Source organism: Nicotiana tomentosiformis, chromosome 4 (assembly GCF_000390325.3).
Source record: "Nicotiana tomentosiformis chromosome 4, ASM39032v3, whole genome shotgun sequence".
Taxonomy (NCBI): Eukaryota; Viridiplantae; Streptophyta; class Magnoliopsida; order Solanales; family Solanaceae; genus Nicotiana; species Nicotiana tomentosiformis.
Genome location: NC_090815.1, coordinates 108,316,031 through 108,343,197, shown reverse-complemented (window position 1 = coordinate 108,343,197; position 27,167 = coordinate 108,316,031). Strand labels below are relative to the sequence as shown.

Here is a 27,167-nt window from a genome sequence, read left to right as displayed (position 1 = left end):
CATTTTATAAGAGTGCTAAAATTTGATTGTAACTTTCACATTTTAATTATCAAAAACAAAAAAAAAAGACTGTTAAACCTAAAAACTGTTCGACGCTTTCCTAATGTGAATTTGCACTCTATTTTCTATGCTAGTATAGTTATAAGTTATTCCCTTTTTAAATTAGTCTAGTATAGTCATGAGTTATCCCCATTTTTTATTTTTTATTTTTTATTTTTTTGTTCTTTATAATTTTTCTTTTTTCATCTTTGTAATTTTGTTTTGGTGAAGAACCCTATTAAAATGGTTAAATAAAGAAATTTGCGTGGACTTGAAATTCTAATTCTTCTATTAGTTAATAAGAATATACATGTCCTATATATCTTGGAAGTTCTAAAATTATAACATTTTTTAAACAAAAAATCGACTTATAAACCTACAAAAATGTTTTGAAATGTGATTTTCAATGCCTTGGAAGTCCGATTATGTGAGTTTGCAATGGCTTTTTAAGCTTCTAAACCTAGAAACGTGGTTTCTTTTACAAATATAGTATATATTACATAAATCAAATAAGAAAAAATTAACACAAAAAATTAGTAAGTCTTTAAGTCCTAAAATATTAGGAAAATAATTAAAGTCTTGAATATTAGAAAAAAATTAAAGTCCTAGATATTAGGAAAATAATTAATTAATTATTTTATCCAGTCTGAAATCTATTTTTAAAGAGTAAAAAGGAGAACGACATTTCGATAAGGTCTTTCGTGCTTTAATATAGTATAAATAGATTAAAGACGCCGCTGACCTAAAATACATGAACAAATATGATAATTATTTAATTTTCAGAACTTTAGTTTGCCTATCCCTCCATCAATTAGATGAGCCCGAGATTGTCACAACTAGGTGTGTACAAACCGAACCAGAAAACCGCACCAAACCGAAAAGTCAAATCAAATCGATTAAAAAACTTGATTAAGTTTGGTATTGAGTAAAAAATCCGAACCAAACCGACATATGAATATATAATTTTTATATATACTTTTAAGACTTTTTATAGAATTATTTTTAAAAAAATATCAAGAAATATTTCCAATTCTATTATGGGATGTAATATTTAGTTAAATATAAAGTGCTTCATGTTTATCAACTTTAAATAATGGGTTGTATGATCACTTTCTTATCATGTGTTAGTGATGTGCGTCAATCTCTTTGTTCTTTCATATTCATATGTCTATTAAATTCTTATATCTTTTTTTAAATAAATAGAACATATCATTATATAGGTTCATATTTATTTTTATATTTATTTATTAAATTCGGTTAACCTTGAAAGTGTACATTAACGTAAAATTATTGTCAGACGACTAAAAAATAACTATCATGTGTTACTAAGAAAATTCTTCCATAAAAATATTTTAATATATCATATATTTATCATTTTTTTAAAATTTTTACTAAATATATACTTATCAAAATTTAACATAATAAGATTGAAATAATATTCATATAATAAGAAAACCCCGAAAAATCTGACAAAAGCGAACCAATCCAAACTAATATAGTTGGTTTGGTTTGGTTTTGATAAAAACCAAACTAACCGGTCCATGTACACCCCTACTCACAACCCATTCATGCCATTTATTATCTGCTTTAATTTAATAGATCTCACGGATTTATCTTTGGACTAAGTGGTGAAGCTAGCTTGTGGCAATGGATTCAATTGGATGATTGGATCCCCTTTTTTACCGTAAAATTATATTGCATAAATATATGAGGTATTATCACTTTTAGCCCGCGTCAGAAACTATTTATATTCGGTAGCCGAAAAGTATATGTATAAAATTTGTATAATTTTTATAATAACATACATAATGTATATATATAAAAAAAATATACATTTTTTCGATTATTATTTTGAGAGCGGCTATACAGTGTCATATTTTTAAATATATAGAGTAATATATATATATATATATATATATATATATATATATATATATATATATATATATATATATATATATATAAATTGTTGAATCTCGTAGACGTAGGAATAAATTCTATTTCAGCGGCAAGGAGGATTTAAAGATTTTCTTTAGCGTAGGTTCAAATTTAGGTGTGATATATTTTTTTATTTAGAATCCCCTTATATGTTTTCTGGCTCTATCACTTCTTAGACTACGAGATCATCAACCCTAAAATATATATATATATATATATATATATATGATGTGAACTTGTGTTTTGACTTAATGGAACCCAAAAAACCGCTCCTGATTTGCACTATATACATACTTCAAAGTAGAAATTAGCAAAGATAAAAAATAATGGCAAATAGTGGAGTAGTCATTCCATTATTGGAGTAGTCATTCCATTATTAGCTCGAAAGGGGTAAATTAGTCACCCAAATCCAAAAAGGGCAAATCCGTCAGTATGCAGCCTATAGTTCGAAAAGGCAATTTCCTAAAGTAGGAAGTTAATTTTATATTGCAAAGTAACCACGCGTCAGCAATCTATACGAATGACAAAACTTGTAGTACGAGTCTGACCTATAATAAACCAATTGGCTAATAGAAATTCGCCACGTAGCATATAAGCACACAAAACCACTATCGGTTTTACAAAACCCAATGAGAATAGCGGTTTTTTTGGAGACACCCTAATGCCCCACCCACCTTTACACCTACCCACCTATCCGCGTTTCGCCATTTTCATATATAGAAACACTTTCCTTATATAGGCAAATTCAATCAGAAGACTGACCCAAAACGACGATTGTGAAGCCTCCTTTTGTCTCCATTAACCGCAAGTTTTTCCTCTCTTACTTTCTCTTACTTTTTCCTCGGATAATTCTCTCCGTTTTCCTCATATCTAAACACTGATTTCGTCTTCCCCATTTTTGCTTCTTCTCGCAAATTCAATTTCTGTGGTAAGTCTTCATATGGAAACATATCTTTTGTTTTCGCTTATGTGAAAAATTGCACATATAGCTCGTACATGTGTACGTATAGGTGTGTAATTGTACTGTGTGTATTTGTAGAGAGAGAAAGTAGAGAGAGTGTGTGAGATCGGCGATGGGGAGAGGAAAGATAGTGATAAGAAGAATTGACAATTCGACGAGCAGGCAAGTGACGTTCTCGAAGAGGAGGAATGGATTGTTGAAGAAGGCGAAGGAGTTAGCGATCCTTTGCGATGCGGAGGTCGGAGTCATCATCTTCTCCAGCACTGGCAGGCTCTACGAATATTCTAGCACCAGGTGCTTTTCAATATCTCCTTCTTTTTTTTTCAAATTTACTGATTTAATTTATTAATTTTTCAGAATTTTTAGTTTTATTATTAATGTATGTAGATTAACAAGATCTGCGTGCTAAATAGTTTTCACCTTCCAATTTTGCATCTGCTAGTGTGTTTGACCTGGATAATGTGGCATAATAGACAGTTTAATACTTATGCAGTTAATAAATTCAAATAGCTAGCGAGTGAATTTCAAATCTAAATAGTAGAATGAGCTCATAATCCGAGAGTTTATGGTTCAAAATGCTTTGTTTAAATATGATGCTTCCTTTTATTGCACGCTTTCTGTTTGTTATAATGTCGGTTAGTTTGTTTAATGACTTGTCTTGTAGGAGCTCAATATGTAGGAAAATGTGCGGATAGTGAGTGAAGAGCTAGCTTAAGCTAAGTGATTGTATAGAATGAGGCTATAGCTGGTTTAATTATGAGATTATGGCCACTGGCCGTTTAATGTGGATAATGGAAGTATTTATGTCAGTAGTGCTTGAGAGAGTATACCATTGCTACTTGAACCTTCCTTTTGATGTTTATTGGTTTACGATTGAGGAGCTTGGTTGAATCTCTAATGTTTGAGACTTGAATCCCCTTCAATTCCCAAATGTCGAACTTTGCACCTAAACCAAATAACTTCTAAAATCCTAATCTGAACTAGCGCAAAAATTGACAGCATGCCTACGAAGTCTTTTTTAAGATATAATTGTCTCTAAGCCAATTGGTGAAACTTGGTGAAACTTCGATTAGCTGGACTTGTAAAATTGGTGAAACTTCGATTAAGTTTTAATACATTGAGCATAATTGTAGCCACGCCTACTAAATAGTAGGCTATAACTACAAGTATTCATGAAATAACTGACATGAACAAAGTCAAATTGACTCTCAAAAAGCGAAAAAGTTTCACATAAATTGGAGCGGAGTGAGTAACTGGATAATGCAAAATGTACATTCTTCGTGCTTGCATTTTGATGCACAGTTGAACTCCCATAGTTATAAACTATATCTACATGAATAACTATTCAAGGAATGCTGCATTGCACTTAACAGGATTAGCATTTTGTGAAAATTAAAGGTTGCCTTAAATTATTCAGTTAGACGTGATATACACTATAATACTCGAGTACATAATAGCATCAATATCAGTAGTACTTTTTCATTGATTAAAACTTGCATCTTTTTCCAAAGAAGAATCTTTACAAGTAGCAAGACCATCTATGCTTCAATTTTCGATATCTTAATTAATTTACCCGTTAATTACATACCTCTAATTGTGTTTCTTCGTGTTTGAAATATTAGGTAGATCTTGCTAATCTCCATCTTTATGTAAGAAAATCATCAAAAACTTAAAATAGGAAGAACTTTATTGAACTATATGCTTTATCCTTGGAAAAAAGTGCTATATTAGACCAAAATATCCATCGCTTCTTAGTTTTGGTTTTTTAAGTTAATAATTTCATTTTTTTAATGTCTGTCAAGCTATTAATTGGTTGTACTGATACATACATAAGCCATAAGGGTGTTTTTCTTGTGAATTTACTACTTCAACTTTCTACTCTCGTTGTGTGCATGTACTTTTGTGATCTTTTGATAGATGAATTAAGTATGTTGTTTTACATATATGGCTTCTACCACATATGCTAAAAACGAAAGCTGATAGGACTTGAGAATTTCGATGGTTGTAATATGATTTCAGATTAGATTGTGAGGGTAGAATTGGTCTTCTGAAATAATGGGCTTGATTTTTAAAATCATTTGCAAGTAAAAGTTCAAATAAGGGGTAGATGTCCTGCTTGTTTTGCTGAGATGCGGTCCATCAGACTCAGCACTTTCACATGCAAGGTGATCACTAAGATACTATCTAAAAGGCTTAACCCCATGCTGCCTAAGTTGGTATCTAAGAATTAGATTGGATTTGTTCAAGGCAGATCCATAACCATAACAGAAAATGTACTATTGGCACAAGAGGATAGATCAAGACATTTCACAACCGATCAAAGGTGGCAACATAGACCCATAACAGAAAATGTACTATTGACACAGGAGGATGGTTCAAGACATGTCAGAACCAAACAAAGGTGGCAACGTAGTTATTAAAGTGGAGATGGCCAAACCCTATGACAGCATCTCTTGGCTTTTCCTTACTTCTGTGTTAAGGAGATTTGGTTTTGCAGAGGGATATATTGACATGGTATAGAGAGCTATATCTGATGTCTGGTACTTATTTACCATTAATATAATGGATCCAAACAAGTGTTCTTCTCCGTCAATCAAGGATCTCCTTTCCCTTTCTCTATTCATAATGGGCTCTGAAGTTCTGTCCAAACTTCTCAACAAGCTGAACCAATCAGACAGATACACTTTTTTCTCCATGAACTGTAATGGCCCTAAGGCGAATCATTTAGCATATGCTAATGATATACTAGTTATTTTTAGTGGTGGAAATAGCAAGTCTATTAGGCTTGTTATAAAATAGGTGAGAAGATATGAAAGATCATCAGGCCAGACGGCAAACATGAACAAGAGCTTCTTCCCTCACAAATCCTAAAACCTCTAATTCCATGACCAACAGAATGAGGAACACAATCGGTTTAATGAATAAGGAATTTCCATTCATATATTTGGGGTGCCATGTGTATGTTTGAAGGAAAAAGTTGTCACACTTTGATGATATTGTTAATTAGCAAGATTATTGAGAGGTTAAATAGATGGCAAGGGAGGAAGTTCTCATATGGAGGCAGATATATTCTTATCAAACATGTGCCCCATGCCATTCCAATATATACATTAGTTGCTATAAACCCACAAAAGAGCTCCTTTACCCTAATGGAAAACTATTTTGCCAATTTTTTCTAGGAGGCATATTCAGAGAAATCTAAATATCGTTGGAGTTCTTGGAATAAGTTAAGTTCTAAATAAGAGGGTGGAATTGGCATTAGGAAAATGGAGGATATTGACGGCACTTTTTCCATAAAGAGATTGGAACTTTAGAATAGGCACTCTTTGGGAAGATTTCCTAAGAGCTAAGTATTGCACAAGGGTACAACCTGTGGCCAAGAAAAACTGCACAGGGCAGTCACATTCATAGAGGAAACTTATGGAGGTCAAACAAGAAGCAAATGTCAAGTATGGCATGTAAGGAAATGTAATAGTAGTTTTTGGTGGGATAATTGAACATGTGTGCTATGGCAGAATGTTGCCCATCATCAAATATGTTAATAGAACGATTATGGAGGGGAGGACATGGGATGTTTGGAAGCCCTACGAAGTTCTCCCTTACCACTTGGTGCAATACATATCAAAGATTGACATTGGGGACCCAAAACCTTCCTGACTATGCTATTTGGATCCCCCCATTGATGGTCATTATTCGAATAGTTTAGCATAGTTGAAGGTTAGAGTACTTGGTCAGAGAAATGACTTCATCAATAAGGTATGGCATAAACACATTCTATTTAAGATCTCTTTTCTTAATTAGAGACCATTACAACACATTATGCCTTTTGGTGAAATCATTTCAAATTTTGGTAATCAAATTGTGTCTAAGTGTAACTATTGTAAAGTTTTCAAGTGTGAAGCCATTCAACAAGTTTATTTTCAAAGTGAGGCTGCACATCATATATGAAAATATTATGGAGGATCATCGGTCATTCAACACCAGTTCTTGTCCATAAGAAGGATCTTGAAGACATGGTGGGGTAAAACAAACAACTAGCTAGGTCCACAAGCTGTTACTTCAGATTGTACCACCGTCATATGTTGGAAAATTTGGAAGTGCAGATGTTCTTGTAAATATGGGAACAAAAATGTTTGTTTAGAACAAAATGGATTTCAGATTTTTTGATTCCTGAAAGCAACTTTGAAGATGCCCTTCCCTAGCTATGAGATGGATTTTAACTTGGAACAGAATCTGTGAGATAGTGAAAAGGTTGAGGCCAGTCTCAAGGTAGAAGCAAGTGCAATGGATCAAACCTTCCCTGGTTTTCATATACTAATGGAAAGGCTGGGATTAGTGGAGGTAGTGATAAATGAGTAGAGGGATTTGCTCTTGCTTTCTTAGTTCCTATCTAATGCAACAATAATTATACGACTGAGATTTCTGTAGTTAAGTTTGAATTATTATGGTGCATCCAACAATAATATAGGACATTATACTGGATTGGACTCACTCATTGTCTCTAATTACTTGAGAAAAGGGAACATATAATAACACGATGAAGGGTAGTGTGGAAGACAATATATTATAGGCCAAACTAATGTGGAGGTTCTTCATTGTTACATATGTGAGAATGCACGGGAGAAAATATCTATTATTAATATTTTATTAAGTCTTTTACAATAGCCTTATTTATTACTATACATAATACATATTCTACTCATATTCCATGTGGAACTAGAGTTATTTACATAACTATCTAAAACTCCACCCAAGCCGGTGCATACAAATCATATGTACCGAGCTTGTTTTATATATATATATATATATATATATATATATATATATATATATATATATATATATATAAAAAACTAATACGAGGACTAGTGAGGGATTTAGTAAAAATATCTGCAAGTTGATCATTCGACTTCACAAACTTTATAATCTCCTGAGAGTATCTTTTATTTGACGAAGTGACAATCAATTTCAATGTGTTTAGTTCTCTCATGGAATACCAGATTTGATGCAATATGAAGGACAAATTGATTATCACACATAAGTTCCATCTTGCTGATCTCACCAAATTTTAACCCCGTGAGCAAATGTTTGATCCAAACTACACATTGCCACAACCATTGCTCGATATTCTGCTTCTGCACTAGACTGAGCAACCACATTCTGTTTCTTGCTCTTCTAAGACATCAAATTACCTCCTACTAAAACACAATATCCAGACGTAGAACGTCTATTAGAAGGTGATCCTGCCCAGCCAACATTTGAGTATCCAATAATTTGCTCATGGCCTCAATCTTCAAACAATAATCCTTTGTCTGGAGCTGATTTCATATATCGAAGAATGCGGACAACTGCATCCCAATGACTATTACAGGAAGAATCCATAAATTGACTTACCACACTCACAGGAAAGGAAATGTCAGGTCTAGTCATTGTGAGATAATTTAATTTACCAACCAGCCACCTATATCTTGCAGGATCGCTAAGCGACTCCCCTGTCCTGGCAGAAGTTTAGAATTCGGATCCATAGGAGTGTCAACAGGTCTATAGCCTGTCATTCCTGTCTCCTCAAGAATGTCTTAGGCATACTTCCTTTGTGAGATCTTAATACCCGAGCTAGACTGAGCAACCTCAATACCAGAAAATACTTTAATCTACCCAGATCCTTTGTCTGAAAGTGCTGAAAGAGATGTTGCTTCAATTTAGTAATACCATCATGATCATTGTTGGTAATAACAATATCATCAACATAAACCATCAGATAAATATAGAGATTTGAAGCAGAATGCTGATAGAACACAAAGTGATCAGCTTAACTACGAGTCATGCCAAACTCCTGAATAATTGTATTGAACTTACCAAACCAGGCTCGAGGAGACTGCTTTAGACCATAGACGGACCGGTGCAACCGACATAGAAGGCCACTAGATTCCCCCTTAGCAACAAAACCAGGTGGTTGCTATATATAAACCTCATCCTCAAGATTACCGTAAATAAAAGCATTCTTAATGTACAACTGATAGAGAGGCCAATGGCGAACAACAACCATAAATAGAAAAAGACAGACTTGCGCTATTTTAGCCACATGAGAGAAAGTATCACTGTAATCGAGCATAAATATTTGAGTATTTTCTTTTGCAACAAGACGAGCCTTAAGTCGATCAACCTGGCAATCTAGACCAACTTTGACTACATACACCCAACGACAACCAACAGTAGATTTACCCGAAGAAAAAGGAAAAAGTTTCCAAGTACCACTCGTATGTAAAGCACATATCTCATCAATCATAACATATCGCCATCCTGGATGAGACAGTGTTTCACTTGTAGACTTAGGGATAGAGACAGAGAATAAAGATGATACAAACACATAATGGGTAATGATAGACGATGGAAAATTAAACCGACATAATGGGGATTATGATTAAGTGGGGACCGTATACCTTTTCGAAGTGCAATCGGTTGACTAGAAAAAGACGAAGTCCGCAGTAGGAACAAGGTCATGTGGACGATGTGAATCAGCTGAGCCTGATGTTGGACGTGGACGACCAAGACAAGTCAGGAGTGGTGGAGCTGTAGAAGGTTGAACTGGACTAGGTGATGGAACTGAAGTTATGTGTGGTGGAGCTGGAACTGGAGTTGTAGGTGGTGGAGCTGGAGCTGGAGCTGGAGCTGGAGCTGTAGAGTTCATGAATGGGAGATAGTGATTGAATCTCCACAAGATGGAACTGGTAGCACCTCGATCAGAAATATCTAAGTAATTACCTGGACCTGTGAAGTATGATTGAGTTTCAAAGAAGGTAACATTAGCAGACATAAAGTACGCTGGAGGTCAGGTGAATAGCATCGATATCCCTTTTGTGTTCTCGAGTAACCTAGAAATATGCACTTAAGAGCATGGGGAACTAACTTATCTTTTCTTGGAGTAAGGTTATGAAAAGAATACGTGCTCCCAAAGGCATAAGGTGGAAGAGAGAACAAAGGTGAGTAGGTAAATAAGACAGAAAATGAAACTTGATTCTGGATAGTTGAGGATGTCATACGATTAATAAGATAATAAGATGTAAGAACTGCATCCCCCCAAAAATGCAACAAAACATGAGATTGTATGAGTTGGGTACGAGCAGTTTCAATAAGATGTCGATTCTTTCTTTCAACTACCCCATTTTGTTGAGATGTGTATTGACAAGATGTTTGATGAATAATCCTATGAGAGTTCATAAATTGCTAAAATGGGAAAGATAAATACTCTAGGTCATTATCACTATGAAATGTGCAAATAGAAACCCCAAATTGATTTTGAATTTCAGCGTAGAAGGTCTAGAAAATAGAAAATAAATCAGATCGATTTTTCATAAAAAATATCCAAGTGCACCTAGAATAATCATCAACAAAACTAACAAAGTAGCGGAATCCAAAGGTAGAGCTGACCTGACTAGGACCCCAAACATATGAATGGACTAAATTCAAAGGTGACTCTGCTCGATTATCAGGACGCCGAGGGAAATGGGAACGAGTATGCTTACCGAGCTGACATGACTCACATTTTAGAGTGGACAAGTGAGATAAACCATATACCATTTGAAGCTTTGACATACTGCATGTCCCAGCCGTTTATATAATAAATCTGGTGAATTCGTAACGGGAGGAGTTGTTGAAGGAAGATAAGATGTGAATCCATGTGATTTTGCAAGGATAAGATAATAAAGTCCATTTGATTCATGTCTGGTACCAATGATCCGCCTCGTACTGCGTTTCTGTATAAAAACAATGTCATCAAGAAATAAAACAGAGCTTTTAAGCGATTTGGCTAAGCAACTAACGACTATAAGATTAAAAAGACTACCGAGAACATAAAGAACTAAATCTAAAGGTAAGGAAAAAAATGGACTTGCTTGACCTATTCCAGTTGCCATGGTTTGAGACCCGTTGGCCATTGTGACCGTTGGAAGAGATTGAGAGCATGAAATAGTAGTGAAAAAAGATTTGTTACTAGAAATATGATCAAATGCACCTGAATCAATGACCCAAGACTCGGATGTTGAAGATTGGGAGACACAAGTCACGCTACTATCTGTTTGAACAGCGGAAGCTATTCCTGAAGATGTATGTTTACATGCTTTGTACTGAAGGAACTCAATATAATCCGATAAAGAAACTATCTGGATTGGATTCAATGCATTGGATCCGACGAATTGTGAGTCAAAGGTTTTTGATACGAATGCCATTATAATATTTACGCTGGAAAAGGCAAAATGTTTTTTGGGAATTACTGTTCACGTCGGAAAATCATTGTTCACGTCGGAAAAATATAAAAGTGGTCGAAATTTAATTTAAATTGGATGGGTAGGCTCGAAATTGCAAGAAGAATAGATTGTCCTGAAGAAGTTTTGCCAAAATCTTGCCGAAAATAGCCTCACGCGTCGGCGCATAGATGTCAGAGCTTTGCTAGAGAAATTCTTCCGGCGGCGCTTGAGGGCGCGTGATTACTTTTCTGCCGGAGAACTTTTTAAGGGTTGGTCGCCGAACTCTGATCTACTTCCTGGTGGTGTTGGTTTTTGCACAATACTGACGAATACTATTGTTCTTGCAGATTACCTATTTTTACCGGAAAATAGCTTCCGGTCGACTGATTTCTCTTCCCGAAGTCACTGAAATTTATGCATAGCAATAGATTTCTCACGGTTGCTTTGATATCATGTGAGAATGTACAGGAGAAAATAACTATTATTGATATTCTATTAAATCTTTTACATTAGCCCTATTTATAACTATACACAATGTATATTCTACTTCTATTTCATGTGGGACTAGGATTATCTATATAACTATCTAACATAAGCTAATCAAGTAGCTTATGGTTGGCTAAGTATGCAACAAGTTTGGTACAATTCCAACTACAATCTACCAGCAACCTTTGAGGGGCCTTATCAGATGGATAGATTGCAGTTGCCAAGTTAACATTTACCTTTAGATATGGCAACTGAAAAACTTTTTTTGCAAGTTGATTAATTGTAATATAGCATGATTATGGGGTTACTAGGTAAGTGTATATTGTAATTCTAGTTTTTTTCACAAGAGAAATAGAAGAAAAGTGATACGAATGGTGTGATCTACATAGCAACTTGTAAGAGCTATTATCACTTCTAGCCATCCGGAAAAAACTAATGACAATCGGTAGCCACAAATTACAATATATATTTTATAGCCCAAAACTAATTATAGCGGCTAGCCACTGAAATTGACAAATCCAACTATCACGGAAACACAATGGGAGATGACTTTTAATTTATTCAAAGGGAATCGTTCATTATTTTATTTTTTTTGACTTTTGTGCTATTTAGATATTAATATTTTATACATACTTGTGAAGAATATAAAAATAAAACTTTTGTCATAAATGTTACTTTTTGCCTTTTCCTCTATGAGTTCAATATGTGCCCATACTGTAAGTGAGATAAATAATTAAAATTTTAAAAAGCAAAATACTCCAAAAATGGAAGTTACGTGTATTTTGAGGGAAGGATTCAATTTTAGTATTATTTCAATTTATTTATATTTATATTAGGTTGGGTCATTTCTATTTTAATTTGGTTATTATTTGTTAGACTGAAAAATAAAAAATGCTATCGAAAAGTTATATTTTTCGGTCATTATGATTTTTTTGTGAGTTAACTAGCATTTTTTATGATTTTTATGTGAGAAAACATAGTTGTATGACTTTGATTAAAAATAAATCATAATTATATGACCATTTGTGAAATTTATCCTTCACTATCACGAGCATGCCCTCTTTCCAAATATATATAAGCATTTCTTTGCATGGCGAAAATCCTTTATGTAAAAAAAAAAAAAAAGAGAACTGTCAATCGCTAAAATGCAAGTGTGGCGTTTAGTGTCATTTTCTTTCAAGAAATACCCTAAATAGAGGAGTCGAGTATGAAAATAACATTCGTTAAATTAGTTGTACTCTGTGGTGGAGCAACGTGTGCAAAATATGGTTGCATCATTAATTTGAAAAATACAGTCTGTATTATACAAAATATATACAAAATAGATTGTGATTATACAAAAAATATACTAAATAGACTGTCACTATATAATTTATATACAATAGACTGTCACTATATAAAATAGATTGTCAATTTATATACAATAGACTGTCACTATACAAAATATATAAAAAATAGACCGTCGCTATACGAAAAATATACTAAATAGACTGTCACTATATAATTTATATACAATAGACTGTCACTGTACAATTTATATGCAATAGACTGTCACTATACAAAAAATATACTAAATAGACTGCCACTATATAAAATATATACAAAATAGACTATCGCTATACAAAAATATACAAAATAAACATTTCGGGCTAATAGATATAATATGTTTGGGCCGGAGAGACGTTTCAGATCAATGGAAAAAAACATGGGCTATTAAAATTTTGTGAGGCTACCGACATTTTCTCAACTTGTAAGGGATTAGGCCTAGTCCCAGCTCATGTAATTTTTGGTGCTATAATATTTCCACCAGAATTACTGGGTGTTAAATAAAAAAATAAAAAAGAGGCGGGGGAGGGAGAGAGAGAGGTCCTAAACCTTTAGGCGATGGGGGTTGTTTGACCAACCATGTCATGTTATGATCATCGTATGCTTTGCTAAAATTGTCAATATAATTTTCATGGCATAAAGAGAAATAAGCGAAGATTCCTTTTTTTACTTTGACTTGGACTTTCCTGTTCTAGTTGTTGCTTTTTCTTTCCGTAACTTCGAAGTAGCTGCTTCACTTCAACCACTCAAACTTTTCGATATTAGTATTATTTATTTCTCATCCAAGTAATAGCGTCTTCTTCTAGAAATCTATCTATTTTTAGCATGATTTTGCATGTGGATATAATTTGTCGTGAGATTGTTAAACTTACTTACTAGGACCAGCAAACCCTCGCACATCAAAATGGAGGCATGATAGTATTGTACTCTACTGCTCATGTTGTATGTTGAAATTCTTATACACTATAATCCATAATGTGTGTATTCACACCAATATACCTATTAAAAAAATCAACTCTTCTCAGAATCATCAATTTAACTTAACAATGCCAAATACCTGTCTTCTGCAACAAAATTCCTATGCTCACAGCGGTCAGCAAGTCAGAGCCAGCATATAGAATAGTGATTGACGAGCATTCAAGTTAATCGTAAGTTTAAGCGGATGCTCTCATTGTTTACAGGAGCGCATTCTTGACTTAAATAGGCAGCCGATCATATTTAGGGAGGCGGAACGACTCGAGTGGCTTACCTATGCTCTTTCTTGTGTATTTCTGTCTTAATTCTTCTTCTTTCCTTTTTACTTCTCCTTTGTGTTTTTCCCTCCTGGGGTCAATATTTTACCAGCTGCAACGTAAATTAGATAAAACTCCTAATTGAAGAATAAATACATTTTCCTACATGAAGTTAAATAAACTAAAATACATATATTTAACTTTATAACAAATATAAGATAAAACAATAAAACAGCTAAACAATATATTCTAAATGAAAAATGAAAAGAATAAATACACAATATAACAAAATTAAATTTGCTAATAGTGGCTGATTTTATCAACCCTTTGTTAGTTGATCCGCCAACTTGTTTTGTTCCTTGTAGTTTGCATTCATCAAAGGTTCTCCCCAGCTTGTCTAGCTTACCTGCAATCATAAATAATGTTAGAATAATGTAGAAGTTTGTGTCATGGATAAAGTTAGTTTATGCCAATTTCCAAGGGCATGAAGGGCGATACTGCCTACTGATAATAGGGCAACGAAAACATTTTGTGCATTCCACTAGAATCTTATCTAACAGTTGTCAAGTTATAACAAGATTATCTTTGTTCAAGGGAAGGTCATATTTTGAGCTAAAACAAAATGTACTTCAGAACAATAAGTTTAATTTAGTTTGATGAATTTTGTCCAAGGAGCGTAAGATATGTCATGGGCGAGCCATGCCCCATGACCCTTTGGACGCGTCCCATGGCGTCCTAGCAAGCCGTCCAACGCCTAGCACCATGGACCCCGTGGCCTTGGCTGCGCCAAGTGACAAGCGTGCATGTGCCTCTGTCGCCCCACCGATAGCCCTCGCCAGCGCCCAGCCGCAGGCAGATGCCAACAGCGCCGCGCGCAGACAATGCCGCGCGCACAGACCGTGATATCAAAGACAAGGTTGCTGACAATGGACCTGTTTCTACCTTGCAGAAAACTAAGTCCTTTTCATTGTAAATATAAAATACTTTTATTTCATGTACTTCCATTATGTTCCTCTAGCTTAGTTAGGCAAAGTCATGTAACTTGGGTTTATTTAATCATTATTAGGGTGGATCAAGCAATCAAACTTTCTAGATGGCAAGCAATTCTCTGTACTGGTGTCTCTCCCCTTGACACCGTGTTGCTTTTCTGTAATAGCTTTCATTAATGCAATCAAGCTTTCTTTTATTCTCAATTCTCTTTTCTGTTCTCTCAATTGCTCTTGACATTGGTTTTCCCGTACGGCACTGACAATCTAGTCTAGCATATGGAGGGGACCTCAGTTGGCGGATAGTAACTACAGGGACATCGGTTGCTTCGCCTTACGTCGCCCTTCCAAGGAATCTCAGGAAGGCGTCGCGTAATAGTTGGTATAAGAACTTAGGCTCGACATCGGACGAGGGAACACGTTGCTATTACCACCATTTCTGACCATGGTGAATCATGGGACCGCATTGCAGACGGTTGACGTATTACGATCCATCGTGGATACGGTGCCTGAACTAAGAACCAACCTAATGCAAATGTTGGACGACCTGGATCGCAGAATGCTCCAGGCCGAAGTTGACATAGAAAACATTAGTCGCGACTCTGAGGGAGACTGGCAAACGGCAGCCACAGAGGCAGCCAAAACTTTTGGTAAATTTGAGGGCCTCCAATACGAGCGTGCCGAGGATTTAACCTACAGGGCATAAAGGTGACTGCCATGCAACAAACTATAGACAACTTGACAGGCCAGTTCAATGTTGCCAATGCTGCGCTACAAGGCCTGCTTGGAGGAGGCGAAAATCAAATTGGGGATGCTGTGAACCTCGCCCCCGTGGCACAAAAACTGAAAATTCATGAGCCAAAGCCATACAATGTAGCTCTGAATGCCAAAGAAGTGGAAAACTTCATCTTCGACATCGAACAATACTTCGATGCCGTTGGGGACCTAGAAGAAGCGAAGAATGTAGCAACTACTGCCATGTATCTTCAGGGTGATGCTAAACTCTGGTGGCGGGTGAAGTACGAAGCCATCAAGGCCGGTGAAGATACTCTCGAGACATGGGCAGAACTGAAGGCAGCCATACGCCTACAGTTCTTCCCCGAAAATGTTGAGTACAATGCAATGAGAAAGCTACGGGAGCTCTGCCAGACCAAATCAGTGCGGGATTACGTGCGAGAATTCTCCGCGCTCATGCTGAACATACGAGACATGGGGGACAAAGACAAACTCTTCACATTCCAAGAAGGGTTGAAACCTTATGCCTATATGGAGCTGCAAAGACAGGGTAGACACTTTACCTAAGGCAATACAAGCAGCGGAGTGCCTTGACGACTATCAAGTGGAAGCTCGGAAGGATAGGCCTCAACAGCCTGCCCGAGGGGGATACAAAGGGGGCCAACCTAACACTAGTGGCCCTAACAGAAGTGGAGGAGATCGGAGTGCAACCAAATCTAAGGCTCCCTCCTTAGGCAATACTTGTGTTGCATCTAACAACGACGATCGGGGGAGAAAACCCCCTTTAGGATGCCATCATCGCGGCGGGCCACATTGGAATAATGAATGCCCGCATGCACAGATGAACGCCCATCAAGCTTTTGATGATGGGACAAATGACGACGCAGATGATGTCGACCAGACCGAACCCGTAGGTGCCTTCAATGCAATAGTTGGCTCTATTTCTGAAGCCTTAGCGGGAACCAGTGTTGGTATCCGTAAGGACCCATGCCCAATCACCAAGAAAGGGAAAAAGAAGGCGGATGAGAAGACTCCTCATGTTCGTCGAGATGAAGGTGAATGGCAAGCCCATTCGAACGATGATAGACACGGGTGCTACCCACAACTACTTAGCCTCTACTCAGGTAGAGCGCCTTGGTCTAGTTGTAGGAAAGGGCAGAGGTCGTGTCAAGGCTATCAACTCACCGCCTCAGCCAGTGGGTGGAATAGCCAAAGAAGTACTAGTGAAGCTAGGCCCTTATGAAGGAAAATTCAACTTGCGCGTGGTGATCATAGATGACTTCGAGTTGATAGTTGGGTTGGAATTCCTGAGATAAACCAACACCATGCCCGTACCGTATGCCGACATGCTACTGATGATGGGAGCACACGGGGCCAAGCCCTGCATTATCCCGTGTATGCCCATAAAGATGGCCGCTGAGAACATCTCGACCTTACAGTTGAAGAAGGGGGGTCAAAAGACATGAAACTACGTACCTAACAACCTATGTATTGAAGATATAGAACGCTCCTCGGGTCCCATTCCTGCACCCGTGAAGGAGCTGCTACTAGAGTTTTAAGACGTCATGCCACAGGACATGCCAAGGGACTCCCGCCCTAAGCGCACTATGGACCATGAAATTGAGTTGGTGTCGGGTGCGAAGCCACCCGCCCGGGCGCCTTACAGAATGTCACAACCCGAACTCACCGAGCTTCGGAGACAATTGACGAAAATGCTAGACACAGGGATCATCGTGCCCTCCAAATCCCCGTACGGATCCACTGTGTTATTCCAAAAGAAACATGATGGCAACCTACGACTCTATATGGATTATCAGGCTCTAAACAAAATCACTGTGAAGAACAAGTATCCTATTTCGCTAATGGCAGACTTGTTCGATAGGCTGGGTGGTGCGACGATGTTCACCAAAATAGACCTGAAGACAGGTTATTGGCAAGTTCGGATTGCGGAGGGTGACTAACGCTCCAACCACATTTTGCACCCTCATGAACCATGTCTTCTGTGAGTACATTGACGAATTCGTGGTGGTCTACTTGGATGACATTGTGGTATATAGCCAAACACTGGAAGAACACCTGGAGCACTTGCGGAAGGTGCTAGGCTGATTGCGGGAGCACGAATTATATGCAAAGCTATCCAAATGCTCCTTTGCTCAAAAACAGATTGAATTCCTCGAACATGTCATCGAGGAAGGGTGAATCAAAATGGACAAGCAGAAGATTCAGGCTATCACAGATTGGCCGCCGCCTAAGGATATCCATACCTTGAGGGCGTTCCTTGGCCTATGCAACTTCTATCGGCGATTCATGAAAAATTACTCCCTCATCGCGGTGCCATTGACAGAACTCCTAAAAAAGGCTACGCCTTGGGATTGGGGACCCAGGCGAGCGGAGGCCTTCGACGCATTGAAAACGGCTATGTCTAGTAGCCCCGTCTTGGCCTTCCTTGATTTGGCCAAGTCGTTCGAGGTACAAACGGATGCCTCAGACTATGCCCTTGGCGGGGTCTTGCTACAAGAAGGGCATCTAGTAGCGTACGAGAGCCGGAAGCTGAAGGATGCAGAGCGGCGCTATGCCTCCCACGAAAAAGAATTATTGGCTATCGTCCATTGCTTACGCCTTTGGAGGCACTATCTGCTGGGAACCCCGTTCGTGGTCAAGACAGACAACACAACGGTTAGCCATTTTATGACCCAACCAAAGTTGAATGGCCGCCAGGCCCGGTGGCAGGAACTCTTAGCAGAATTTCACTTCAACTTGGAGTACCGAAGTGGGAAGACTAACCAGCTTGCTGATGCGCTCAGTCGGAGGGCTGACTTAGCATCGGTGTGCCTACTCGCTACCCTAAGGGGGAGCGAAGTAGCCACCACTATAAAAGACCAGATACATTGTTAGTTTACAGATATGCATAGTGTAGTCTTGTCCCACATTGTAATAGGATGTATATAGCTATAAATAGGGACCTCTTGATTGTATTTATCATCCAATATCAATAACATATTTTCTCCCGTGCCTTCTCACATGGTATCAGAGCATTAGTTTGAAAAGATCGTTGTGCGTCATTCCGGCGTTAACCAGGAAGAAGGTACTTAGTCATCGTATAATTTTTCCGGTGACCTAAGGCTTGTCTAAGTGAAAGTCATTTTCTGTCGGTGTTGTGCTAAAACCAACACCACCACGAGGTAGATCACCCTCCGACGACCAACCCCTGAAATTTTATCCGGCAGAAAAGCCGCCACGCGCCGGCAATAACTTTTTCGGCGAGGGTTCCGGCCTTTTTTTTGCGAAGCTAGATTTTGGGTTGAATTAGGCCCGAAGTCCATTTATCGTGGTATCAGAACTTTTTCGCGAAGCTAGCTTTTCAGGACAGCTTGCTCGCAAAGGAATTCCGAGTCTATCCATCCTGGTAACGACAAATTCCGACTTTGGAATTTTCCGGCGAGCTACAGTATTTCCGGCGTGAACAGTGTTTTTCAAGCTAGAACAATGTTCTCTTTTCCTGCTGTAAACAGTGATTTTCAAGCTATTTCTTCAGTTTTCAAGCTATTTCCCATGTTGTAGCGACATGGGAACCGATACTTTGAATAGTCGGATGGTATTTTTAGCAAATTATATTGAGTTCATTCAGTATAAAACATGTAAGCAGACTTGACTTGTTTCTCCTAATCTTCATCCTCTGAGTCTTGGGTCATTGATTCAGATGCATCAGATCATATTTTTGGTAACAAATCTCTTTTCACTACTATTTTGTATTCTCAATCTCTTCCAAAAGTCACAATGGCCAATGGGTCTCAAACCATGGCAACTGCAATAGATCAAGCAAGCTCACTTCCTTCCTTACCTTTAGATTCAGTCCTTTATGTTCCCAATAGTCCTTTTAATCTCATAGCTGTTAGTCGCTTAGTCAAATCACTTAAATGCGCTGTTTTATTTCTTGATGACCATATTTTTATACAGGAACGCAGTACGGGGCGGATCATTGGTACCAGGTGTGAATCAAACGGACTTTAGTACCTTATCCTTACTAAATCACATGGACTCACATCTTGTCTTCCTTCTACAACTTGTCCTGTTACTGATTCACCAGATTTATTACATAAATGGTTGGAACATCCCAGTTTGTCAAAACTTTAGAAAATGGTATCTGGTTTATCTCACTTGTCAGCTCTAGAGTGTGAGTCATGTCAGCTCGGTAAGCATACCCGCTCCCATTTCCCTCGGCGTCTTGATAATCGAGCAGTCACCTTTTACTTTAGTCCATTCAGATGTTTGGGGTCCTAGTCGGGTCAGTTCCACCTTGGGATTCCGCTACTTTGTCAGTTTCATTGATGATTATTCCAGGTGCACTTGGATATTTTTGGTAAAAAAACGATCTGAACTATTTTCTATTTTCCAAACCTTCCACGCTGAAATTCAAAATCAATTTGGGTTTCTATTCGCACATTTCGTAGTGATAATGCCCGAGAGTATTTGTCTTCCCCATTTCAGCAGTTTATGAAATCTCATGAGATTATTCATCAAACATCTTGTCCGTACACATCTCAACAAAATGGAGTAGCTGAAAGAAAGAATAGACATCTTATTGAAACTGCTCGTACCCTACTCATACAATCTCATGCTCCGTTGCGTTTTTGGGGGGATGCATTTCTTACATCTTGCTATCTTATTAATCGTATGCCATTTTCAGCTATCCAGAACCAAGTTCCATTCTCTGTCATGTTTCCCTACTTACCTTTGTTCTCTCTTCCACCCCGTATCTTTGGAAGCACTTGTTTTGTCCATAACCTTACTCCAGGAACAGATAAGTTAGCTCCTCGTGCTCTTAAGTGCATATTTCTGGGTTTCTCGAGAACACAAAAAGAGTATCGATGCTACTCTCCTGATCTTCAGCGGTACCTTATGCCCGCTAATGTTACCTTATTTGAAACCCAATCATACTTCACTGGCTCAAGTCATCACTTAGATATTTCTGAGGTACTACCAGTTTCATCTTTTGGAGATTCAGTCACTCCAGCTCCACCACCTACAACTCCAGTTGTAGCTCCACCACCTATAGCTCCAGTTCCACCACCTACAGCTCCGGTTGTTGCTCCACCACCTATAGCTCCAGTTCCTCCGCATAATCAAGTTCAACCTTCTGCAGCTCCACCACTCTTGACTTATCATCGTCGTCCACATCCAGCATCAGAACCAAGTGATTCATGCCCCGCATCAGATTCTGCACCTACTGCGGATTTGTCTCTTCTTTGTCAACCAATTGCACTCTGCAAAGGTATACGATCCACACTTAATCCTAATCCCCACTATGTCGGTTTAAGTTATCATCGTTTGTCGTCACCTCATTATGCTTATCTTCTTTGTCCACTGTTTCTATCTCTAAGTCTACAGGTAAGGCACTATCTCATCCAGGATGGCGATATGCTATGATTGACGAGATGTCTGCTTTACATGCGAATGACACTTGGGAGCTTGTTCCTCTTCCTGCAGGTAAGTCTACTGTTGGTCGGTTTATGCAGTCAAAGTCGGTCCGGATTGCCAGGTTGATTTTTGGGCTTGATTATAGTGATACTTTCTCTCCCGTGGCTAAAGTAGCATCTGTTCGTCTCTTTTTGTCCATGGCTGCTGTACGTCATTGGCCTCTTTATCAGTTAGGCATTAAGAATGCTTTTCTCCATGGTGATCTTGAAGAAGAAGTTTATATGGAGCAACCACCTGGTTTTGTCCCCTCGAGCTTGGTTTGGTAAGTTCAACACAATTATTCAGGAGTTCGACATGACTCGTAGTGAGGCTGATCACTCTGTGTTGTATCGACATTCTGCTCCTAATCTGTGTATTTATCTAGTGGTTTATGTTGATGATATTGTTATTACTGGTAATGATCAGGATGATATTACTAATCTGAAGCAACATCTCTTTTAGTACTTCCAGACTAAGGATTTGGATAGATTGAAGTATTTTCTAGGTATTGAGGTCGCTCAGTCTAGCTCAGGTATTGTTATTTCACAGCGGAAGTATGCCTTAGACATTCTTGAGGAGACTAGAATGATGAGTTGCAGACCTATTGACTCTCCTATGAATCCGAATGCTAAGCTTCTGCCTGGACAGGGGTAGCCTCTTAGAGACCCTACGAGATATAGGAGGTTGGTTGGCAAATTGAATTACCTCACAGTGACTAGACCTGACATTTTTTTTTCGGTAAGTGTTGTAAGTCAGTTTATGGATTCTCCCTGTGATAGTCACTGGGATGCAGCTGTTCGCATTCTTCGGTATATAAAGTCAGCTCCAGGCAAATGATTACTATTCGAGGATCGAGGCCACGAGCAGATTGTTGGGTACACAGATGCTGATTGGGTAGGATCACCTTTTGATAGACGTTCTACGTTTGGATATTATGTTCTAGTAGGAGGTAATTTGGTCTCGTGGAAGAGCAAGAAACAAAATATAGTTGCTTGATCTAGCGCTGAAGCCGAATATCGAGCCATGGCTGTGGCGACGTGTGAGTTAGTTTGGGTAAAGCAGTTGCTCAAATAGTTAAAGTTCGGAGAAATCAGCAAGATGGAACTAGTGTGTGATAACCAAGTTGCTCTTCATATTGCGTCAAATTCGGTGTTCCATAAGAGGACTAAACACATTGAGATCGACTGTCACTTTGTTAGAGAAAAAATACTTTCAGGAGATATTGTTACAAAGTTTATAAAGTCGAATGATCAACTAGCAGATATTTTCACTAAGTTTCTTACTGGTTCTCGTATTAGTTACATGTGTAACAAGCTCGGTACATATGATGTGTATCCACCGGCTTGAGGGGGAGTGTTAGTTTACAAATATATATAGTGTAGTCTTGTCCCACATGAGAAGAGGAGTAATATCTCCTTGTAGTGTATAGCTATAAATAGAGACCTTTTGTATTGTATTTATCATCCAATATTAATAACATATTTTCTCCCGTGCCTTCTCACATACATGATCTACTCATAAAGGATCCTACTGCACAGTATTTGGTTGATCTTGTAGGACAGGGCAAGACTCGCCAGTTCCTGAAAGTGAAAGGGAACCAATTTTATGTTCCTAAAGGAGGAGATCTGCGAAGAACTCTTCTGATGGTGAAGAACGCACCATGGCATTACTTCGCCGCACATATTATTGGCCTCAAATGGCTGATGACGTCGCTCAGTATGTGAAGACTTGTCTAGTATACCAGAAGGACAAGTCGGACCGCTTGACACAAGCGAGACTCTTGGAATCACTACCTGTCCCAAAGAGACCTTGGGAAAGCGTTTATCTGGATTTTCATCACCCGGCTGCCAAAGGTTGGAGATCTCACAACTATCTTGATGTTGGTGGATCGGTTTTCCAAGTATGCTATATTTATAGCAGCCCTACAATATATATCAGCAGAACATACAGCTCGACTCTTCATCTCTCATGTCGTCAAATATTGGGGCCTGACTAAAGACATCGTTAGTGATAGCGACTCACGCTTCACTAGCAAATTTTGGACCCAACTCTTTAAGTTCCTCGGATCAAAATTGAGTCACAACTCAAGTTTTCATTCGCAATCTGATGGCCAGACGGAGCGGTTCAATGGCATGCTGGAGGAATACCTCCGCCACTTTGTAACCGGATCGCAGAAGAACTAGGTGAAGCTTCTGGATGCTGCTCAACTGTGTTTCAATTCACAAAAAAACTCTAGTACAAAAAAAGCGCTTTTGAAATTGTTACCGGACAACAACCGTTACTCCCACACCGTGAATGCACCAAACATGTCAAAATTTCCTCGAGCTGCTAGCTTTTCAAAAGAATGGAAGCGAAATTTGGAGATAGTGCAGAGCTATCTTGTCAAAACCCAAAAGCGGAAGAAGAGGCATGCTAATCAAAATCGTCGCTTTGTTTTGAATACCAAGTAGGAGACAAAATGATGGTCAAAATCCCAAAGCGGTACTTGTTTGCATGGGTCCATGACCCTCGCTTATTGCAAAAATACATTAGACCCTTGTCCATTGAAAGGCGCATTGGAAACCCCAGCTTGGTGGAAAATCCATCCCGGTTTTCATGTCAGTCTTCTGAAACCTTTTCGGGAAGACATGGAGGACCCTTCACGGAGCCAACTCACAATACCCAGTATTCGAGGCCCCAATTCAATCGGGAAAAAGGCGTGCTGAAGCTATTCTTAATGATCAAGTGATTCACGCCTAAAGGAAAGATCACCAAGAATTCTTGGTAAAATAGCAGGGTTGTGATGCGGAGGAGAATGTCATGGGCGGCTTTCCAGCCATGCCCCATTGGACGCGCCCCATGGCATCCTAGCAAGCCTCCCAACACCTAGCGCCATGGACGACCCTGTGGTCTTGGCTTCGCCAAGTGACTAGCGCGCATGTGCCTCTGTCGCCCCACCAATAGCCCTCGGGAGCGCCCAGCCGCAGGCCGATGCGAACGGCGCCGCGCGCGTAGACCGTGATGTCAAAGACAAGGTTGCTGACAACGGACCTGTTTCTACCTTGCAGAAAACTAAGTCCTTTTCATTGTAAATATAAAATACTTTTATTTCATGTACTTCCATTATGTTCCTCTAGCTTAGTTAGGCCAAGTCATGTAACTTGGGTTTATTTATTTTAAGCATTATTAGGGAGGATCAAGCAATCAAACTTTCTAGCAAGCAAGCAATTCTCTTTACTGGTGTCTCTCCCCCTCGATACCGTCCTCGACACCGTGTTGCTTTTCTGTAATAGCTTTCACTAATGCAATCAAACTTTCTTTCATTCTCAATTCTCATTTTTTTTCTCTCAATTGCTCTTGACATTGATTTTCTCGTACGGTACTGACAATCTAGTCTAGCATACGGAGGGGAACTCAGTTGGCGGATAGTAACTACACGGACATCGATTGCTTAGCCTTACATTATCCTTACAAGGAATCTCAGGAAAGCGTCGCGTAACAGATAGGAAGCAGGGAAACAATTAAGAATGATGGGTAAATATCAATTACCTTGCTCAACTTTGTTTGATATTCAAAATTGGTCTGATTTCAACAGGAGAAAGTGTTTCTCTCCCTTTCAACTTTGGTGATTGATTGAAGACTATGTAATTTGGGAAGACTAGATCAATGTAGTTCAATCGCAGGAAGTTGGGAAAGTTGAGGAATATGTGAATATGTAAAACTAGAGCTAACAAGGGAAGCAAGAGGGCACTTCAATATGGATAGGATCCAATTCCCTTTATTTCGAATTAGAAAGAAAAATCTCTGTTTGGAAAACTTTCAAGACTTTATAAGTTTGACATGCCTTGAATTATTTATATACTTGTATAGGAAAGGAAGTTCTTCAGTATAGATATATATATGGGAGAGCCTCGTTAGAATAGTGATTTTTGTGAACTTGCATAGAGTATCTTACATTGAATTTACTATGGCGCAAAAACATCTTTAACCACCAAAATTATTATAAGAACGTGACTGGAACACTATCTGAATAGCAGTCACACCATGTAGCTCAACTTATGATCATGATAGATTCCTTATTTAATCATATAACAGTGGGAGACGAGTCTGAATATAATGCACAAGAAAATATAGGAGGAACATTGAAAAGTGGAAACCAGCAGAAATACAGATGATATTAGAACTCTGCTACAAGGGTGACAAAGGCATGTTTTACGAAGTCTGATACCTCAATGCATGATACTATTTTCTGGTGCTGCTTTCTGACAATAGAACTAGTTACACTGTTGAGTTGTCCCACATCGGAAGGATTTGAGGTCCTTGGTCTCCTTATATGGTCTTAGGCAATCCTCACCTCATAAGCTAGCTGTTGGGGTTGAGTTAGGCCCAAGGTCCATTTATCATACACCAGCAACTACATGAATGAAGAACTCTAGATGACGATCGTTCTTCCGTTAGGACTCCAGAATGAGAAGATATATGCTAAGTTTTTCTCATCACGTCTTTCTGAAATGATAACTACTCTAGTATCTTGTTCTTACTATTATTCTGGAACATCAAGCAATTCTGTGTCTCATGCACGAATGTGTTCCTTTTTCGCTGTACTTCTAGTTTTGATAACATTCAAGCATGTTACTGACAAAATCAAATGAAAGACCCTATGACATACATAGGGAGGAAGGGGATGCATTGCATGTTATAGTACGAAACAGACTTCAGAAGGCGTGTCACGTTTTGCTTGCAAAACTATCATCATGGCACTAGAACTACAATTTGGCTCGACTTCTAGCCATTTCCCATTTCTATGTCAACAATATTGGATTTCAAACCCAAATAACAGAGGAAATTAGAGACGGACACTGAGGAAACTTACAAAAAAACTATGTGTACTCAAAGTCCCAAAACAGGGGTGGACCAATACAGTCTTCCATAGTACAGAAAGAAGTCCTAAACAGCAAATGGCCCAATAAATTTGTTGTTCCAATCATTTTGTGCTATCTTCTGATTGCCAGCATTTCTATTCTGCCTAAACATATCTTTATCATGATTTCATTAAGCATTTCTCATTGAGTCACTAAAACTACTCATGAAGTATACCATAACACCCCACTACCCTACTGGCTGACAAACTACTACCGCTGATGTGTTGTTGTTGTTAGAATTATTTTATCTATTACCATTATACCACTAAACAATTGCTTTCAATGTCATGAATGCTTCAGAAATACTCCATCAGACAGACAGATCGACAAACAGAAAAGGAGACAGAAACAGAAATAAAGATATGTTAAACAAAAGAGAAAGGCGAAAGGCAAGGAAAGTTTGACCTGAAAGACTGGACCTCTTTTCTTTTTATCATATCCGGGATCCCAATACTTACCTTATTTCACCCAAAAACCTACAGATAGTTACTTAACTACAGTTGCAGTTATCATTATGCATCTCTTGCATGCATTTACATTATGCTAGTTATGTTTTAGGAAATTCTCTTCGTTTTTCTTTTTTTTTGTGGGGGGGTTTACCTGAAGGTATTCCTAGGAATCTTATATTGAAAACTGAAAAGGTTTTAACAGAATAGATTTTGGATAGACTATACAATCTTTAGTGAGGAAAAACTTGAACATTGGACCACAAATACATGGCTGTCATGCATTTGGGTTATCATTCTGAAATATCCCCATGTTATATTCTTTATCTGAGTTCAGGTTGTATGTTTAGACAATTCCTTATCACTCGAACAATATTCAATAACTAGTATATAATTTAGAAGAAGCACAGAGAATGC

General features: G+C 38.2%; 1 protein-coding gene and 1 long non-coding RNA gene across 8 annotated transcripts in view; one reads left to right on the top strand and one right to left on the bottom strand.

Annotated features, from left to right (window-relative positions):
- The first annotated feature begins 2,662 nt into the window (after positions 1-2,662).
- Positions 2,663-27,167, top strand: part of LOC104091711 (MADS-box transcription factor 23-like) — a 39,789-nt gene continuing 15,284 nt past the window's right edge. The window contains exons 1-2 of one of the 4 annotated variants that reach the window (XM_009597114.4): positions 2,663-2,905; positions 3,017-3,232. In XM_009597114.4, the coding sequence (XP_009595409.1) occupies positions 3,051-3,232 (182 nt within the window). In that variant the 5' untranslated portion in view covers positions 2,663-2,905; positions 3,017-3,050. Of the gene's footprint in view, positions 2,910-3,016; positions 3,233-27,167 lie in introns of all 4 variants that reach the window. The other 3 variants (XM_070200135.1, XM_009597113.4, XM_009597115.4) reach the window with 3 other exon arrangements.
- LOC104091713 (uncharacterized) overlaps positions 14,367-27,167 on the bottom strand; it is a 54,606-nt gene continuing 41,805 nt past the window's right edge. For 2 of the 4 annotated variants that reach the window (XR_001968372.3, XR_001968370.3), the window contains 2 exons: positions 25,611-25,796; positions 14,367-14,631 (listed from right to left, as the gene is read on the bottom strand). This is a non-coding gene — a long non-coding RNA (uncharacterized lncRNA). The remainder of the gene's footprint in view (positions 14,632-25,610; positions 25,797-27,167) is intronic. The other 2 variants (XR_001968371.3, XR_001968369.3) reach the window with 1 other exon arrangement.